Source organism: Paramormyrops kingsleyae, chromosome 11, assembly GCF_048594095.1.
Source record: "Paramormyrops kingsleyae isolate MSU_618 chromosome 11, PKINGS_0.4, whole genome shotgun sequence".
Lineage (NCBI taxonomy): Eukaryota > Metazoa > Chordata > Actinopteri > Osteoglossiformes > Mormyridae > Paramormyrops > Paramormyrops kingsleyae.
This window is the reverse complement of record NC_132807.1, coordinates 18,177,963-18,196,862: the sequence shown is the minus strand read 5'-3', so window position 1 is coordinate 18,196,862 and position 18,900 is coordinate 18,177,963. Positions and strand designations below refer to the sequence as shown.

The 18,900-nt window shown below is 48.0% G+C and overlaps 3 protein-coding genes across 8 annotated transcripts in view; all 3 read left to right on the top strand.

Annotated features, from left to right (window-relative positions):
* The window catches only part of cenpt (centromere protein T), a 10,001-nt gene extending 6,345 nt beyond the window's left edge, over window positions 1–3,656 (top strand). The window contains exons 10-14 of the mRNA XM_023818106.2: window positions 1–329; window positions 771–873; window positions 1,030–1,188; window positions 2,606–2,710; window positions 3,214–3,656. The exon at window positions 1–329 is cut by the window's left edge and continues 64 nt beyond it. Of these exons, the coding sequence (XP_023673874.2) occupies window positions 1–329; window positions 771–873; window positions 1,030–1,188; window positions 2,606–2,710; window positions 3,214–3,343 (826 nt within the window). The 3' untranslated portion in view covers window positions 3,344–3,656. The remainder of the gene's footprint in view (window positions 330–770; window positions 874–1,029; window positions 1,189–2,605; window positions 2,711–3,213) is intronic.
* Window positions 3,657–4,357: 701 nt separating this feature from the next.
* gfod2 (glucose-fructose oxidoreductase domain containing 2) lies at window positions 4,358–12,071 on the top strand. 5 transcript variants are annotated; one of them, XM_072718185.1, is made up of 5 exons: window positions 4,358–4,401; window positions 4,827–5,738; window positions 6,286–6,340; window positions 6,668–6,994; window positions 9,471–12,071. In XM_072718185.1, exons 4-5 carry the CDS (start codon window positions 6,742–6,744, stop codon window positions 10,379–10,381), a joined length of 1,164 nt encoding a protein of 387 aa, XP_072574286.1. In that variant the 5' UTR covers window positions 4,358–4,401; window positions 4,827–5,738; window positions 6,286–6,340; window positions 6,668–6,741; the 3' UTR covers window positions 10,382–12,071. The 5 variants fall into 5 exon arrangements, with proteins under 5 accessions (XP_072574286.1, XP_023674467.1, XP_072574287.1 ...); XM_023818699.2 differs by having other exon boundaries at window positions 4,366–4,440; XM_072718186.1 differs by having other exon boundaries at window positions 4,376–4,995; window positions 5,271–5,738.
* Window positions 12,072–13,878: 1,807 nt separating this feature from the next.
* Window positions 13,879–18,627, top strand: LOC111847660 (uncharacterized). Of its 2 annotated transcripts, none has more exons than XM_072718182.1 (4): window positions 13,879–14,241; window positions 15,459–15,574; window positions 15,675–15,822; window positions 16,337–18,625. In XM_072718182.1, exons 1-4 carry the CDS (start codon window positions 13,995–13,997, stop codon window positions 17,086–17,088), a joined length of 1,263 nt encoding a protein of 420 aa, XP_072574283.1. In that variant the 5' UTR covers window positions 13,879–13,994; the 3' UTR covers window positions 17,089–18,625. The 2 variants fall into 2 exon arrangements, with proteins under 2 accessions (XP_072574283.1, XP_072574285.1); XM_072718184.1 differs by having other exon boundaries at window positions 14,104–14,241; window positions 15,459–15,545; window positions 16,337–18,627.
* Window positions 18,628–18,900: the final 273 nt, after the last annotated feature.

Genomic DNA, 18,900 nt, shown 5'->3' with positions numbered 1-18,900 from the left:
AAGCAGGAGCCAGACATCTGAGGGCTCCCCCCCGGCCCACTCCCCACACACGGAGGAGCCTCACAGCAGGAGGAGCTCGCGGAAGCCGGAGCAGTCTACGGCTGGGACAGCAGCTGTAACCCCGGGCTGCTCCAACTGGGAGAGCTACAACATCCAGAACAAGGAGAACCTGAGTTCCAGTCAACAGTTGGAGTCTCCAGAGGCTGAAATGCGCCCCCCCTCCCCAGCACTGAGTGAGCACAGCGCTGATGATGATCTAGGAGATGAGGACAGGGAGAACCAGCAGCAGAGCGGGGAGGAGAGTGAAGAAGATGGCTCCCAGAGTGAAGGTGAGTCACCAAGGCTACGTTCAGCCCTAAAGAAACACTGCAAATGGTTTATTTAAATGGAAATGGTGGTGCATTGTACACTCTATTACACAAGCATTGCAACTATGACTAGGATCCATTGTGGAGACTGCCTTTATAATCCAGCAGGGCTTACGTACATGTCGAGCTGAATGGGTGTCAGAGGTCACCCACGAAAGCGTAGCTCCACGCCCCGGAGGCATGAGGTGGCAGAGATGCCCACTGAGCCAGTGAACCGCACAACACCCGAAAACACAGAATAATTTAATATTTACAGTCAAAAGTTCTGACTAGTGAAACTAAGGATGGATGGAGGATGCAAGTAATGGTTTCAGCCAGTTTTGTGTTTTTGTGTCTGATGACAAATGGCACAAACGGAGATTTCACACTGCCTGTTTCCGTCTTCCCTGGCTGAAACTCAAGAGCTGTCCATGAAAACACCGGCCTTTGTCCGCCAGAAGAAGGCGACCCAAACGCCAGGGCCCGCTGTCACGCCTGGCTTCCTCAAACTGGTGAAGAATGCACAGTACGTAGAGCCTGCACTGGACACACTGGGCTTGGCAGCTGGCTGTACCAGTAATGCCATGCTTCTGATGGGGGGGGGGCTCGCTGTTATCGCCCAATGGGGCGTGCTTTTCAAAGCCATGTGTGTAACATACGGGAGCTCTGTGTCCTCCCCCAGGAAGCCTTCCCAGGCCCCCACTGCCCAACCCAAGAGGAAGCGCCAGGCTGCGGCCACCAAGAAGGAGACGGGCTTGCCGAAGAGCTACCTGATGTCAGTCTTCAAGCATTTCGCCAAGACCAGCGTGTCCTCAGATGTCTACCCGGTGCTGAAGGAAGTGTAAGGCAGTCGGAATTCAGGGTGGGGCATTGCCTTTCCTCTCTTGGGTGGGGCTGTCCTGCTGGGGCTGCCTGGATAAAGGCCCTTTGGTACCCACAATGCCTCAGTCATCTGTATGCTCTTTCCCATTGGCTTCATCACTTGCATGCAGTCAGGACCATGACCATTGCTAACAAAGCCTCACAGATCAGTGTAGGCTAGCCAACCAAACTGGGTTTATCCTTCTGTATTGGTCATTCGTTAAACAGGTACTGGTGGTTGCACAAAACCTTCAGCTCCAGTTAGATGCAGAGACAGCATTTTTGATATCATGTTCTCCTTAGTTCTTCCTCAGATCTCACTTATTACACCATAGGATCCCTTTGTCTGAAAAGGGGGTGTCGGCACAAGCTGTTCTGCCTTTAACCATGGTGTCAGTATTTCCTTTATTTATGCCTATTTCGTACTTCACTTTTCCGCATGCGATTCCGTACGCTATGAATTTTCGTGTGCAGCAGCTTGTGTTCATACTATATATGGCTGCAGTTGGTGCATGCAAACAGTGATATTCCACCAGACCAGGGGAGGGCAGATGTATTGCAATAGACACAAATACAAGCAGTGTAGCGAGGGTAAACTTTTTATGAAGTTCTAAAGTTATTAGTCAAGGCTTGGGCAGTATTATGGTAAGGTGTTAAGTATTATGGTCATGAAGCATAACGTGGGATTTTGAAATCCTTGCAACAAAATTAGCCAGGACCCCTACCCATTTGGTGAATTTTATTACCAAGATTTCAAAATGGCGGAACGGTGCTGCTTTTTAAAATACCGTACACCTCAGTATACTGTCTGGACCGTGTGGGGAAAATTTAGATATGCAGGTACCTCCAACTCTCCTCATACAGCTGTGCACTGTAACTACTGTTACAACAACAATAACCCTTCTTCCTCTACACTTTTGTCGTTGACCGCTGATCTGTGAATGGCCACGCTGCCACCTAATGGAAATGCCTATTCAATCTTGCACATGCCTGGTTGATGTGCACAGAAGCACAAGGTTTTCACTTGACACACAAATCTGGGCTACACATGCCAATACTTGATGACAATTTACATCGCACCCCCTCGTCCCCAACCAAAAGCACACGGGGGGGGGGGGTAGTGAAGTATGACTTGACCTTCACTCTGAAGTGCTTTTGCACATTTTAATACAGATCTTTGGTTGTGACAGCAGAAGTCCTAGTTGAACCAGTCAGTTCATGCTTAACTGCTTCAGTATATTCCAAAATATGAGTAAGAGACCTCTCATTGGATGCAGACCCTTAAGAGCCAGCCAATGAGGTACCACCATTTTTGCGGCACACTACCTGGACTTGGCTGAAGTTTGCAGGTGGGGCGTGTGCCTGTTCTCGTTCAGAACCCCTGATCTGTTCCACAGCATAGACAAGTTTTTCAGTCGGCTGTCTGAGGACCTGGAGGCGTACGCCAGGCATGCCAAGAGGAAGACCATTGAGTTGGAGGACGTAGAGCTGCTCCTGCGGAGGTCTGTTCCATTTCATTTGCGGTTTTTTGCTAAAGAATACCAGTTTTGTCTGGCATTCTCTTGTCACTCTCACTTGGCATCTATTAGCCTCTTCGCTTCAGAATCGCTGCTGTAATATGATACTGTAATATGATTGTTTGGTAGTACAATGTAGTGTTTGTTCGATGCATACAGAGGCAATGATGGCGTTTGTCACCACTCAAAGCATATATTTCTGTGGAGGCCCCTGTTGGCCACAAACAGTCACTACACTAGGGGTGCGGGGGGTGGGCAGAAATGACAAACCAGCCCCTATACAGAGGTCTGGGCTGGGCCTCCTTCATACAGGAACCCCTTAGGGGTACTTGCTGTGCTTGGAATAAACTTCTACTATAAAATGACCAAAAATCACATTAGGTGGCTGTATGCTTTCTCTGTAATAGCCTTTTGTTGTGCAGACCAGCGCCCCCCAGAGGCTTAGATGAATACTGCGTGAAGTTTTTTCTCATCCTCTTTGCCAACAGACAAGGGTTCGTGACGGACAGCATGCCGTTAAACGTGCTCATTGAGAGGTACCTCCCACAAGAGTACAGGAGGTTGCTGATCCCCGTGGCAACCAGCGGGAACAAGGTCGTGCCCAAGCCGAGGAGGTGAAACGGCATGGTTGTGCTGGTCCTGATCCTCTTCACATTCCATTTCACAACTCTTCTGCTCCTGAGTGCCACCTGGCTGTCCCCCAGTGAAAAGGCATCAGACTGGTTCAGTGATGTATTAAGCAAAGTAGTTCCAAAGGACAGCCACTTGCATGTGAGCTCTTCACACAGATGGATATTGACAATAGTGGATTCAGGAACAATGGCTGCCCTTAGGGTCCTGTTCCTGAAGATCTGTTATATATTACACAAGTAAAGATGCAGGGTTTTGTGTTAATGCTATAAAGTACTCTAATAAATAACATTAAGTGCAATATGTTTGATCTTTTTTTTTTTCTGTCCTTGCCTGTAACCTGGCCTAGACCTATCAAGCCCCTGACCTGTGTCTGTGTCTGTGTGTGTGTGTGTGTGTGTGTGTGTGTGTGTGTGTGTGTGTGTGTGTAAATGACATGTTCTCCCTGTGTCGTATGTGGCCTGCCATGGAACAGCACCCTTCTCAGTAATGTGTCCGCTGCCTGTGATTGGGCTCCAGGTCCCCCAGAAACATTACAATAACACGCTGTTCTATTTATGACCTCTGCTGGTCATTAAAGGGATAGCATGTAGCAAAATAACGCCCAACCGTTAAGTTGTGCAAGCATCAGCACTGTCTTGTGAGAACTTGTTTCAAATAGCGACTGTTAAAGTCTATTTTCTGCTATGTGAACTTTGACAGAACATACTCCCTTTTGAATTGCGCACACTTATTTTACTACAATGAACATTGCAAACTAAATATACCCCGACCCACCAAAAAAAAATAACCCTTATTTGGAAAAAGAGAAAGTGTTTTCCTCTTCTATTATGTTAATCTCCGAAAGAGGCGTTCAGTTCCCGTTCTGCTGCTGTTTACTAACAGCGGTAATGTTGGTCGGAGGTGTCCTTGGCAGTAGTTCCTGGCACGTTAGCGTGAGTCAATGACGTCATTGTTTATCTGCCAGTTGAAGCGTCTTTTAACTTGTTAGCATTCTGGAATTGGTCCGTGAGTCCGTGGCTGCAACACCACCAAGAGAACCGCAGGTGCTGTGCGCGATAACCCTTAGAGAGGAAGCCGGTTTGGTAATTCTGTTATAGTACTTCAACTGCTGGGGTGCATTTCAAATGCCCCTCACGATTAATGTATACCTCCGTAGGATCGTTTTAAGTTTTTGGAGACGACAGAACTGTAGCTATGATAAGAGTTTTAGGACCTCCTACGGTGTTCTTAATTCATGGACATGGATGAGTGGTGAACCTGAGTGGAAGGTCTCCCACTTCCTGTCACATGGCAAATGTCTCATGACGTTTAGATAAGTTACTAATAATGAATATGTGGTGGATGAATAAGTGGCACTGTGGTCTAACACCTCTGGATTTTGGGTTCATTTCCCCCTAGCGCCTCATTTCAACTGTGTGTACGTTACTATGTTTTTGGTCTCATCCCAGTTTAAAAACATGCTGTTTAGGGTTCCCACAGCGTTTGAATGTCTGCCCGAAGACTGGCATTCCATCCAGAGACTTCCATCCCATCCAAGGTCTCCCCTGCCTTGTGTCCTAAAACCACCGCGACTGTGTGCTGAAGAAGTAGTTATAGAAGCCAGATGACATTTGGAGTCAGCGAATGATACTCTTCAGGCATGTCTGGATAACCCAATTTTAATAATTAGAAGCAAAGAAACCTTCAACTTAGTGAAATAATAGCTAACCGTTTAATGGGATGGAATTAACTTTGGAAAACACCTAAAACTTTATCCACATGATACAGTTCAGTTTCTTGTCATCGTTTGCTTCCTTTTCAGGTCTTACAAGTATAGCTCTGCAGTTCCCTGCATAAACCCCTAAGGTCATAGTAAACATTGTACACTTTCTTTAAATATAAATGTGAAATGGACCGTTTTGTTGTCTTATAGGCGTGCATGAAACGACTGTATTATCGATCACAGTTTATGGCGAACTCCAGATGAGACGGAGCGATATGGGCTGCTATTGGCTGGCTCCGTATGAGCGCGATGCCATTGGTCAGGTTCTGGGACGGGCGTGGCCAGGCTCGCCTCCAGCGGTGCGGCTCATCTGCGCAGCCTCGCTGCCTCCAGTCCGCGGCGGAGCTCTGGAAGGTCTGGGTCTGCATCGCTTCGTATTCCCACGTACGGATCTCATTGGTGACCCTGCGGGCTACCTGCGATTAGCCTACACAGCGACTGTCACTGTGAGGATTAACCCAACCTTCTCCCTGGCGAGCTTGGGCCAGCAGGTTTCCCCAAATGTAGCTGCGCGCCGACGGCCCGAGGCAGCCGAAGGGTCTTCTCCACCCACCTCCGCGGAGCGTTGACACCGGCCAGGGACAGCCACCGGCCGCTCAGCTCACAGCCCTGCTGGAGGTACAGAAACGTCGCCAATAACAACAGTAAGATACCGTGGCTTGTTATATGCATATTACATCGCCGTAGCGGTAAGTAGCCCGATAAAGCCGCCGGAAGGTAAAGCGCATCCCCCCCGGAGACCCGGCTTGGCCGACGCAGGCTGTCGGGGGCACCTCCGGCGCCGCTCTACGTCATTTATTAACTACTCTGTATTTTGCAGAAGAAAAACGAGCCGCATGGGTGTCTGGTAATGGGTTTAAATCTCTCGAACCGAAAAGGACGCGTTCCTGGTGTCGGTCTGATTTACTGTCAGCCCGCGGTGCGCCTGTTAGAGTTTTGTTATCACCGGAAACCTTATTTTAGTTCCTATTTAAAAAGACGATAGAACAGGTCGGTGCGCTGCGGGCCGGACAGGTGGTGCCGGCCGGTTCGGTAAACCCTGATACGCCAGCAACGGCCAATCAAAAGCGGCTTTAATTTGCATAGTGATGAGCGACCCCTTCCTGTCTATCTGATGGGCCATGTGCCTGTGGTGTGTTAACATATCTTGCTGCTTTGGTTTTAGGGAAAAGCAGGCAAATATCCTGCGGAAGGAGGAAAAAGGTCCAGAGGCAGTGCAGGTAAGTCACGGTCCGACATTTTCACCCTCCAGGTGCCGCCAGCTTGTCTCTTTGCACTTTGCTCCTCAAGCTGGACCCTGTATAGACAACTTAGCTGCTGCTTATTTGTGGATTTTATGGGTGGCTACTGATAATGTACTTGGTAACCTGGCCCTGTGCTCAGACTGCTGTGTGTAGCGCAGTGACTATGCACTGTGCAGGGGGGATGGCATCCAGTGTACCGTGTAATATCATAGGCCAGAATATTTAATAATAATTTAAACTGTGAAATACTAAGTATCTTATTCAGGGTGCTAATGCTAACACCCACCTTTATTTTTCTTACAGCAGTAGCGCCCGACCGTTCCGGAGTGGCCTCCCGGTGATGTGCCACCGTCTGTGACGTGCCGTGTAGGGGGGCCATGCTGCCAGGGGTGGGTGTGTTTGGGACGGGCAGCACGGCACGGGTGCTGGTGCCGCTGCTGCAGGCAGAAGGCTTTGTGGTGCAGGCCGTGTGGGGCCGCACGGAGGAAGAGGCCCGGGCACTGGCACGCGAGCTGGGCATCCCCTTCTACACCAGCCGCACGGACGACGTGCTGCTGCACCCCGACGTCGACCTTGTCTGCGTCAACATCCCTCCACCCCTGACGCGCCAGATCGCCGTCAAGGCCCTCGGTGAGAGACACGCCTCTAGGCGGTCACCTGACCCTATGGCATCACATCACATATCTGGGGTTATTTTGCTCCGGTGCCCCGCGTGTGAATCAAGATCTTTACGAGTATGTGCACATGAAATTTTACATACTCTAGACTACTTGCAGTCAGAAGCAGCATGAGATGGAATTAGGTGTGAAATAATAAATAAATTCTGCATATAAGTAAAGTGATTTTGGGCAGAGTTAAAGGGTTGGCGTTGGAGCTTGGCTAGCGTCGCGCTCCCCTGATCAGCAGCCCTGCCGCTCACGCACGGCTTGTATAAACTCCGCACTGGCTGATTCGGGCTGATAGTGTGCATTCCTGTCTGTGGCGTCGCCTGCTCTCATTTGCTTTCCCTTCCCGTCCTGAAGCAGCCCCGCCCGGCTCACAGTTACTGCACGGCTGGGCTCTGTGGCGTAGCATAAACTGGAGTGGGGGGGGGGGGTGTTTCACCCATGAGGGCTGGGAATCCTGGTAGGGAGGAGGTGTTTTGCAGAACAAATCTTAAAGAAATCCAGGATTTAAATCAAGAAAAACTTTGTCATATCAAAATATGCAGGCATTTAGTGGAACACAATAGGGTTTGTCTAAGGCTTCGCACAGAACGTGACGATTTGGACACATGGGAGAGCTTTTGGCCACGCCAACTGTTTCCCCTCGATATGTACTTGTGTTAAAGCAACTTGTTTAGACTATTTTCATGCCATCCCATGGCACGGGGATGCGGGGCGGAGGCTGCGGATGCTTCCCTCTTCATGCTCAACATGACACAACCTGATATGGATTTATGGCAGAGCTTTTGGCCGCAGTCCTGCAGATAAGCAGCTCAGAGAGGATTCCTTTCCATACCATAATTGTCTGGTTGTTTTTAAGTGGGCCAGGTGTTGTTTGCTGTTTGTGCCTCTACCTTTGATTCTCATGCTTTTGCCTGCAGGATGATATATGTACATGTCAGTAGCGTTGGAGTGTCTGTGTTGCAACACGCTGCTTCGTACTCAGTTCAGGGCACTTTTCTGAAACCTGCGGGCTGGGTCGCCTACTCCTGGTTAATCAGATTTGGGAAGCCTCCGGCTCCTCCTTGTTATATTTACCGAGGGAGAATTCCTGTGCAGTGACGCCGGCTTCCTGCCCCAGCTTCCGGGTGCAGATTAGAGAGCCTTGTTACTGGCGGTCACATCCACAGAGATGCGCTTCACGGCCAGCTGCGAGCTGGATTTCTGATATCTGCCGAAGGCTAGGAAGCATTCTTCTCAGCCCAGGAGTGGACGGTGCAGCAGGAAGTCTGCTGAGATGACCTCTTTCCTCTTCCTGTGTGTGGGGGTCTTGCATTCCGTTTATGATTGGGGTCTGATTTTCAGGCCAGACGGGGGTGGGGGGAGGGTGACCTGGTGGAGGGTGGAGGAGCTGGGCAATGGGGGCAGTGGTGGTTACTTATGGAAATCGGGAGGGTGTGGTGGGAGAGGACCTGGGCAGATCGACCTGGTTAATTCACGCGAGGTGCCTGAACCTGTGTGCCCAAAAGCTGTGTGTGTATTGGACTCCACCAGGTGATTTGCATGGCTAGCTACCCCTCAGGGTCACGATGTCATTGTTTCCTTACTGTTTCTATGGTAATGTAACTACCCCATAACTACCTCAGCAGCAGCATCAGGCAGGACAGACTGGTAGAGCCACATTTCTGTATCGTATGTTTTGGATGGATATTCTGCGATCAGGCATATTCGGCCTGTTTTGCTTCGGTGCGGATCGTTGCAGATCGCGATGGCGCAGTTTGCCAGGCCGTAGTCACTGCGTATCACACAGCGTTTATGTGTGGACGCTGCTGGGACGTCAGAGCAAACAGGAAGACGCAGGCATTTTGGCAGAGGGCCGGATTTCCTCCCGAGGGGGCGAGTCTCAGGTGGGAGTGCATTGTTCTGGCACATGGGTTGGCTGAAGGCTGCCCTTCCTGTCTCGGGCCACATGCGGTCCAGACGGAAACGGATACACTCCCACTGGACATGGACGTGCAGTGCAGTAGGCAGCTGATACCGGATCAGATTGATCACTTATATCCCTGTTTCTCAAAATACATACTTGACAATACTTGTGTTCCCACGTACCCATTTCAGGTCATCTTCCAGTTATATCCATCTTCCAAATATCCAGTTTTAAAAAAATATGAAGTTTAAAAGATAAACAAGAAATTATAAGCGAGAGGAGGCCATTTGGCTCATCAAGCTCGCTTGGCGAGAATTCAACTTCGTTCTTGGAGGGTTAGCAAGACCGGTTTTGCTGAGACCACACTTTGCCTTGTTGGTGTTGAGGAACACTCTATGGTGCTGCTCTGCCTAAGATATGAATGGTTATATTTAGCAAATCATGCACTTCTATAATTTAGCACCGCTCTCCTCCAATCGCCTTTGACCGGGCAGTGGTCACTGTGGCTAACTCACCCCCCTCCCGCCCTTCCCAGGAATCGGTAAGAACGTGATCTGTGAGAAGGCAGCCACGTCGGCTGACGCCTTCAAGATGGTGACAGCATCGCGGTATTACCCTCAGCTCATGAGCCTGATGGGCGGCGTGCTGCGCTTCCTACCCGCCTTTGCTCGCATGCGCCACCTGCTGGCCGAAGGCTACGTGGGCGAGCTGCAGGTGTGTGACGCGCGTGTCTACTGGGGCAGCCTGCTGAGCGACACCTACGGCTGGACATGCGACGAGCTGATGGGCGGCGGCGGCCTGCACTCCATGGGCTCACACCTGGTGGACCTGCTGAGCCACCTGACGGGCCGGCGGGCCGAGCGCGTCCACGGGCTGCTGCGCACCTTCGTGGGCCAGAACGGCGCCATCCGCGGCATCCGCCGCGTCACCAGCGACGACTTCTGCTTCTTCCAGATGCTGATGGGTGGGCCCGGGGGTGGGACTGGGGGCGGGGTCTGCTGCACTGTCACACTCAATTTCAACATGCCGGGCGCATTCGTGCATGAGGTCATGGTGGTGGGCTCAGCTGGCAGACTGGTGGCCCGCGGCAGCGACTTGTACGGCCAGCGCAATGGCACCTCCCAGGAGGAGCTGCTGCTCATGGATACGTCCGACACCGACCTGGGGGAGGCAACAAGAGAGATCCCTGCCCCCTACCTGAAGGGGATGGCCTGCATGGTGCAAGCCCTGCGGCTCTCCTTCCAGGACCAGGAGGATCGGCGGACCTGGGACCTGCGTCCCGTGGCAGCGGCGGCCTCCTTCGAGGACGGCCTGTATGTGCAAACCGTGGTGGACGCCATCAAGCGGTCGAGCCGCACGGGTGAGTGGGAACGTGTGGACGTGATGACGGAGGAACCCGACGCCAACCATTATCTGTGTGAAGTGCTGCAGAGGAATAATCCCTGAGGGGGTGGGTTCACGTGGGCTCCCCCGGCCCAGACGTGGACTTGAGGCGTCTCGAACGACAGCGCCTCTGCATATGTTCCGCTCTGCGTGATTGGATATCCTGCAGGCCAACCAAAAACCTCCCCTGGGACCGAGGGGTGGAGTTCGGGGGCGGTGCCGTCGAGTCATGAACTGGGAGTGGTGGATCCTCAGACGAGTCCATTGTTCTCTAAGGGTGGGTCTTCTGGAAAGATCCCCTGGGGAGTCCGTGTGGTTTATCAGATCCAACAGAACTTTGTAACTGGATCAGTGGAGTGTATGTGTTTAGTTTCTGGTTCTCCTTAAGGGAAGCAAGGTTGATGTTTTTCATCTGTGAGCTTATGTTGCCATGCGGACGTGGTGTTTTATTGTCCTACTGTCTGTACAGACCCCTCCCCCTAGGCCTGACCCTACCCCCCACGGCTGACTCGGGTGCGAGCATCAGGGGCCCTCTGAGAGCTGGTCCGTGCTCTCCCTATGTACCTTCTGTGTGACATCACTGGTTAGTGTTCCACTGTTAGATGATACATAATTGGACGATTTTAGGATTGTGAGTTTGTTTTTTCTATAAACAAAATCGAAATCTCAAAACCTGACTACTAATTCTATAAAATGCTTTCAGCTGAAGCAGAATCTCAGCATCATCTGATTGCAGCCGTAGCTGGTACTGCTTGTCACATCACTGAAACTAAATCTGTTTATTTATATAAGCAAATTAAGCTCCTGCTTTCTTCGCTGCAGTTTAGGATGCTGCTAAGTGGATGCATGGGTCTTTGTCTCGAAGGTCTCCTGAAATGTTGCGGTCTTGTCAGAAACATTTCACGGTGAGTTACAGTGTAGTCAACTGTACAAGTGTAATGCGGAGCAGAGTGAATAGAGTAAAACTAAAATCTCCAAGGAGATCTTGCTTAAATATTACTGTGCCCAGTGATGCGTTCAGACTGGACTGTTCTATCTCCCGCCTGTGAGTGAGGTGGAAGGTGTTTACAATACCGACGACAGATAACCCTTTCATACTGTATGGTAAGTAAGTCGGATAATATTGCATGTTAAATAATTAACATTCCATTATTAAAACTTGGAACTGAACCTTTTTAGGTTCACAGATTGCCTAACATACAAAATAAAAAGTACGCTGGAAGAAAGCAGAGGTGCTTGTCATCATCATAAGCTACATATTGGTCTTGTTTTTTTGAATATTTTGTCTGAGGGACCCGGGTGGGTAATTTTTTGCAGATAGCTGAGGGTTTCTCTGTGTTCTTGGTGCTTTTAATTTCACAGTTTTCCTGATTATCATTCCATCAGCAAGCCTTTCCTTGATGTATCGTGAATGTACAGCAGTCAGATGCACTGCGGACCCGGGTCCGAGGGGGGTATTTGTCCACACTCTGTGCTTGAGTGCATAAGTGTCTAAAGTACATAAACTGGTAGTCGTTCTGAAACACTGTATTTATATATTTTTTTCCTGTTATAATTCCTGCTGTCTGCTCTGTTTACTAAGTTTGTTTAGTGCTAGAGCAAGAAAATCTAAGTGTTGATTTGATATTTATTTGTGCCTAATAGGGTTAATTTTAAGTGTTATTAAAAGTGTTTTTAAGTTGTTTTCATAAAAAAAAACTTTGAATGCAATTTTGCTTCAATAAATATCCACAGTTTGAGTTATTGAAACAAAGTGTAATGTGATTGTATATGATAAGTTACAAGGTTTGCATTTTATAGCTGATCCCTTGCAGTGATAATTTGCTCAGATGCTCCTCGTGCTGTTTGCTTTCTTTGGACCACATTTACATTGTGACTTAATAATGACTCAGGAGGGAGTGCACCTCGCGCATGAATCAGGGCAGATTAACGGAACATCTGCTGCTTATTCAGAGACACGAGCATGAGCTACAATCCAAAAAAACTCTGACTGCATAATCGCCTCTGTGCTCTGTGGGGAAATACGTTCTGAGAGTCTGTCGGTTACTGCACTGAGTGTTCCAGCAGTGCATACCATCTATATAAAGAACCTTCATCATGCTCTGTAAGGTATTCTGACATTTAAACGCTCTAGGGGTGCGTAATTAAGAAGTGCAAATGTTTGTGTGCTTTCCTATGTTTTACATCCTGGTAGATGTCCAAAAATATAACAACTAATTGTCTAATAACCTAATTTAATAACCTAATTATCGTTTTAGATTACTTGATTTGCACTGTGATGTCCATATTCAATAGTGTACAGTGTCATCTGCATTTGAGCCACGTGTCTGGGAAGTACTTTTTACTCTGAGATTGCCTTGGGTTTAAACACATTGCCTGCCTGTTTGACGAAACTCGACCCCAGCGCTGGAATCCTGCACAGCCGGTTCAGCACCTTTCTCCACTTTTACCAAGAGTTTTATCACTTAGTTAAGATGGTTGTTTACTTTTCAGTCCTGTGATCTTCCAATCATATATTCCGGTTAGGGTCACAGGGGGCCAGGAGCCTGTATCCATGGGTACAGGGCACAGGACAGGGGTACATACTGGATAGGATGCAGGACACACACACAATCATAGCACCACTGTTAGCTTAGAGATGCCAAGTAGACTAACTGCATGTCTTTGGAATGCAGTTGCAATCCTATGTGACACAGAAGAGAGGTGTTATTTAAAGCCCCACCACCGGATGTGTGCAGTGAATGATACCTAATGAGACACTACGCTACCCACACAAGAAATCTAATAATACTGATGAACAAGAGCTCACCGGATTGCACTATGACCTCATGCCTGCAAGAGTATGCTTGTCGTCCCTGAGCCTGGGAGCATTTCCAGTGAGTTCTCCAAATTCCTGCTACCGTCTATATGTATGCGTTAGTAGAGTGTAGACTAGTGTCCAGGTTAAGGATGTATAATAATGCCTAAAACATAAATCTATTAAAACCAAAAGCTTTCCACATAAACATCAGCACTTCACACAAGAATTTTAATGTAATCATAACCATAAATTATTTTCTTACATTTGTAATCTCTTTTTAACTCTTTTTTTTTTTGGGGGGGGGGGAAATAAACATGATGATATCCAAAGCTGCAACACACCCATTTACTTTTTAAAACTTGTTTATATTACAATCTGTACCTGCTGAGAGCAAATCACGCTCACGGATGGACTTCCTATTTTCGATATGCTGCCCCCTAGCAAAGTGAAGCGCCATAACATATTCCACTGCTTATGAAAACAATTCTACTAAATCCCACATAATTGCGTAATTTAAACATTATTACACGAACAAGAAAATTAAATTAATACTAAGGACTGCCACACGCAGGACTGAACCCCCGCATTCCCGTCCGATGTTAACATATGACCCGCCTGAACGATGAGAGTGACTATGGCAGTGTGGGCGTTTCCACTCAATTCAATCTCTGATTGGTAGAAATGACGATATGTTTGCTAGACTTGCTTTTCTATTGGGTCAGGCAAGTGTCAATCTCACGCTGTTTCTCCTATTCGATTCAGCTGAACGAATCGCTTCCTGAAGCGAATCTGCACGAACGGCTGGTTGGGAGGATTCGCTCAGGAAGACTCGTCCTTCCCAGGACTCTCAGTCCTGTTTACCCCCCTTTCCGGGGAATGGCGTCCAGAAAGTGGAGCGCGGTGTGGCTGTATTACCAAGACGGCAAAGATGCGAAAAAAGTAGTTTGCCTCATATGTTTGGAGACCATCCAGCATCATGGCAACACCAGTAACATGCGCAGGCATTTGAGATTAAAGCACCACGCCGAGTACGCCGACCTACAGGCAAAGAAAAGAAGAGACGAAGTGGCCGGAGGGATCAGGAAGCAGCCCGTACCGGGTGTACAGTGCGGCCATTACTCAGGTAGCGGGGCGCAGGATACTTGATAGTTCATGCGGAGACCAGTGCCTGTGAGATCACTTAGTGATTAGTAAATAATTAATAACCGGTACTTAATAATTAATTAATAATAAATAATTAGATATTTGTACCTAATAATTAATCATTGGTAATTCATCAGTATTCAGCAGGCGGCAGGACGGCGTCTCTGTGAGATCACTTAGGTACCATGAGTTTATTTGGTGACCACGGCTAGATAAATCAGATTGCACAATGTGATCATGTAAAGGTTTTCAGTTTCCAGTAAAACAGCCGAAAATTCTAAGATTTATTTTTTTATATACAGAAGTTGTTGTATTTACCACGTAGATGCACGATGTTCTAGCATTAATTAGTGGTAGTCACCCAGTTTCGGCGTCTGTGGCCAGTGATAGGAACTCCTGTCAAATATAACAGGCAAAAAGACACAAAATATCAGGCACTGGTTAATCCGTGTGAACGATGAGAACGAAGTATTTTGGAAATTAAATGTTTTTTTTTTTAAGATACTTTCCCGGCAGCCGGCTTTGGACTGCCGTGTATCAGACGATTTAACAGTGATCAGGGGAAATACGGATTACTTTATTACGGACTCTGCTTCATTTACATCCGTGATAAGGAATCTGCGAAATGTGGAAAAACAATTTTTAAATACAAATTATAAGATTTAAAACAAGCATGTGTATTCTAAATATTTTAACTAGGTAGACCTATTTTTCCCCCAAAACAATTTCAGATGCATTGTAAATATAATGCGAATATGAATATATAGCAGCAATAGCCTGTTGGGTGATAGTACTAAAACAAAAAAATTAGGAACCGCGAATTTTGTTACAATTTTGTAACATTCAGTCAATCATTAAAAATATGTCAGATCGCTTGGTTTTATATTTTGTAGCTATTCCTTGCATGGAATAGCTGCCTTTATAATTTACTGCAATCTTGCAGTCAAGTATTGGTGTAAAAGTAGTTTGTAAAGTTGACTCAAATATTTGTTAATTTTGATGTATTTGAGCCCTTTTAGCATCATGGCAACACCTTTTAGACAAATTCTGCCATGAAGTAAAGATTCTGTTTATTGCACCAGAAACTGGGGCATTGCAACTGGTTGTTGCTATTTGCTCTCTGGGATAGTGGAATTACTTTAATGATAGTACATAGAATTTTTTTACCCTTTTAATCATATGGACAATCTTTTCCAGAAAGCTCAGATTCTGCAGTAGGGGGAGGAACCACAGTACAGAGAGTGCTGAAGAGAGAAGAGTTTAATGATACAGCCGGCGGGATTGGTGATGAAGCCCCGTCTCCCTTCAGTGTGGTATGGCTGTATTATCAAGTAGGGCAGGAGAGCAGCTTGGCACTCTGCCTGTTATGTTCAAAGATGGGGCAATGAGATCCGCCTTCTCAAACATTTACAGAACCAGCACCCCAGGGAGTACAGCGATGTGGAAAGCAGAGCAACGGGACAGAGCCCGGAGCAGCGGGTAGCAGGGCCCACAATGTATTGCGCTTTGGGGCGGCCATCTTTGCAAGAGGAAGCTGGCAGGAGCACTGGAGGAAATGCAGGTGATTCTGTAGGAAACTTGTTTTCATCAGGTTCTCTGGAAGGGGCTGGTTTGTTGTTTCTGGATCCCCTTCAAAAAGTCACTTAGGGGGCCCCAGTCCCTACTCACATTCAACGAGTAAATAGCTATCGAGTAGAGCAGTGCTTCCCAACCCAGTCCTCGGGCAACCCCAGACAGTCCACGTTTTTGCTCCCTCCCAGCTCCCAGCCAATCAGTAACACCGAATACCTGGTATAGGTGCGCAAGGAGCTGAGAGGAAGCAAAAACATGGACTGTCCAGGGTTCCCCAAGGACTGGGTTGGGAAACACTGGAGTAGAGTCAGAAAATCATAGCTAACTGGCTGGTCAGCAGAACATGCTGCTTTAGCATCTTCCTAATAAGGAATGTGTATATTTAATATTTAGTGTGGTGACTCTTTGTGGCCAAAAGGGGGCCCTGAAACCTTAGGGGCAAATAGATGGTTTGAATGGTGGCACACAGCCACTCTTCTCAGGTTCTGTTTTCTCCCATTCAGATGTTATGAAAGTCATAACTGTGGGGCAGTCAGAGCAGGAGCAGATAAGGAGGGCCTTGGAGCAGGAGGCACGAGCACTGCAGAGAGAGAGGGAGCTGACAGAGCAGCTGAGGAGAGCCCAGGAACAGGAGGCACGAGCTCTGGAGCAGCAGCGGGAGCTGACGGAACAGCTGCGGAGGGCCCAGGAGCAGGAGATGAAGAGGACCAGAGACCAGGAGGCCCAGGCTTTCCAGCGAGAGAAGGAGCTGATAGAGCAGCTGCGCAGGATTCAGGAGCAGGAGGCACGAGCTCTGGAGCAGCAGCGGGAGCTGACGGAGCAGCTGCGGAGAGCCCAGGAGCAAGATATGAAGAGGACCAGAGACCAGGAGGCCCAGGCTTTCCAGCAAGAGAAGGAGCTGATGGAGCAGCTGCGCAGGATTCAGGAGCAGGAGGCACGAGCTCTGGAGCAGCAGCGGGAGATGATGGAGCAGCTGAGGAGGGACCAGGAGCAGGAGATGAAGAGGGCCAGAGACCAGGAGGCCCAGGCTCTGGATCGCGAGAGGCAGGCCATAGAGCAGCTGAGGAGGGCCCAGGAGCAGGAGGGCCGGGCCATCGAGCGGGAAAGGGAGGCACTGGAGCAGCTGCGCAGGGAGCTGGGCGGGAGGGATTCAAGGAAGCAGGAGGAGCTGGGTGTGTGTTCATCAGATGGCAAGACAAAAGATGAAAGGACGAGGAGCAGTAGGAGCAAAACTGGAGGCAAAGGCTCATCATAATCTCTATTACAGTGATGGAGGGTCCTGCAAAAGGTTAGGAAGCTAATCTTATAAACTGGAGGGGGGGGGGGCGCTGTGGGGCTCGGTGAGTTAGGCCTCCCAGCCTGTGGTTGTCGGTTCGAGCCTCAGCAGAATAGTCACGGCTCCATTGGGCCCTTGAGCCCACCAAATTCTTCAGGGGCGCTGGATAAATGGCTGACCTGCACTCAGACCCCAAGGTGAGATATGCAAAGAGAAGCATCTGCACTTGTTCATAAGGCAAATAAATGATCATTTTATTTCATTGCTATTACAATAGCTGTCAGTGACTAAATGCTCATATAAAATAACTACATGAAATAAGCATCATTAGTACCGGGTTAAATGAGGATAAAATAGCTAAAATAGAAACAAATGCATTAAAAGCAGGTGTGTCCAGACTTTGACTGGTGCTGTATACAGATTTGAAGGTTTGCGTTGTAGTTTTATGAAACTGAAGGTACTGTAGTAACAGTATAGAAGGGTCAGCCAGTCCCGGCAGCATCAGGGGCAGAAGCTGTATGCTCATGTATCTTTTACCTGATAGCAAAAGACTGAATAGATGCCTTCCAGAGTTAGCGGTCATCGTAAACACGCTCAGTGTCTGGCAGCTGTAGTCCAGTGAAGTGTTTGACTATCTTGACTGTGTGTGGAAAGGGCTTTTCGGTCAGTAGCAGAATAAATGGAGAATCTGGCTCCGATGCATTATGTCAGGATGCTCTCGACGGGCAACTTATACAGATTAACCAAGAGTTGTTGTGGCAGATGGGGCTCTTTTTACCCCCCTCTGGATCTAAAGGCGCTGCTACTGTGCCTTGCTGATTAGAGTGGAGTGGTTAACAGTCCATTAGAGATCCTCCGCCGTGAGTATTTTGAGAAACTTGAAACTGGCAACTTTATCTGCTGCGTACATTTATGTGGACTGGGAGGTGCGGCCCATATCTGAATTTCCTAAAGTCCATTACTAATTCTTTGATCTTCTTGGTGTTGCGATCCGTGTTATTGCAGAGCGCCACTCGGCCAGCTTCTTCACTTCTTCCCCGTATGCTGTCTCCCTGTCGTTAGACGGCAGTACGGAGGATCTGGAAGTGTGAGGCTACAGCGCTGCTTACTGAGTGACCATGTCATTCTCCCTCATCATTTACTATGCTTTTTACATGAACGTATACTTATCTAGCTTCTAGGTACAGTGAAGATTATTAAACCCTCATGTAATAGTTTACTATTATTCTATTTGCATAAATCAGAAAGCTACATTTTTAGAAGGTAAAGATTTTTAAAGAGTTAAAGATTATTCTAGTTAATATGTAGATAATGATGTGATGGTGTTTTTTTTTTAGTTTATGACATACGAAGACAGCAATTTAATAAAATTCTTGCTAAACACTGTATTCTGATCTTGTGTGTATTTCTATTTGTGTGTGAGGGTGATTCTACGAAAAGGGTGCCCTGTTACTTTTGAATATCTTAATTTTGGATTCATGCAGGAATAAGGCCAATTATATTGTCATAGACGTACAGTAAGTGCTCTGGAGCAAGGGTGTTACTGTGGGTTGGACATTGGCGGGGGGGGGGGGGGGGGGTGGTGGTGGTTACATTCCCCCCATGCCCCTGTAACTCATGGCCATGCTCTCGAGCAGGCCAAGACAATTTGTTTTCATTGACAATGTGGTGCGTGCGCTTCACTTGGGCATTCCTGTGAGACGTTGACATGATAACCCCTGAGTAAAGATAATCATAGCTTACTAGACACCAGTGTATTACTATCTCGACGGACATAATACCGTCTTTGCT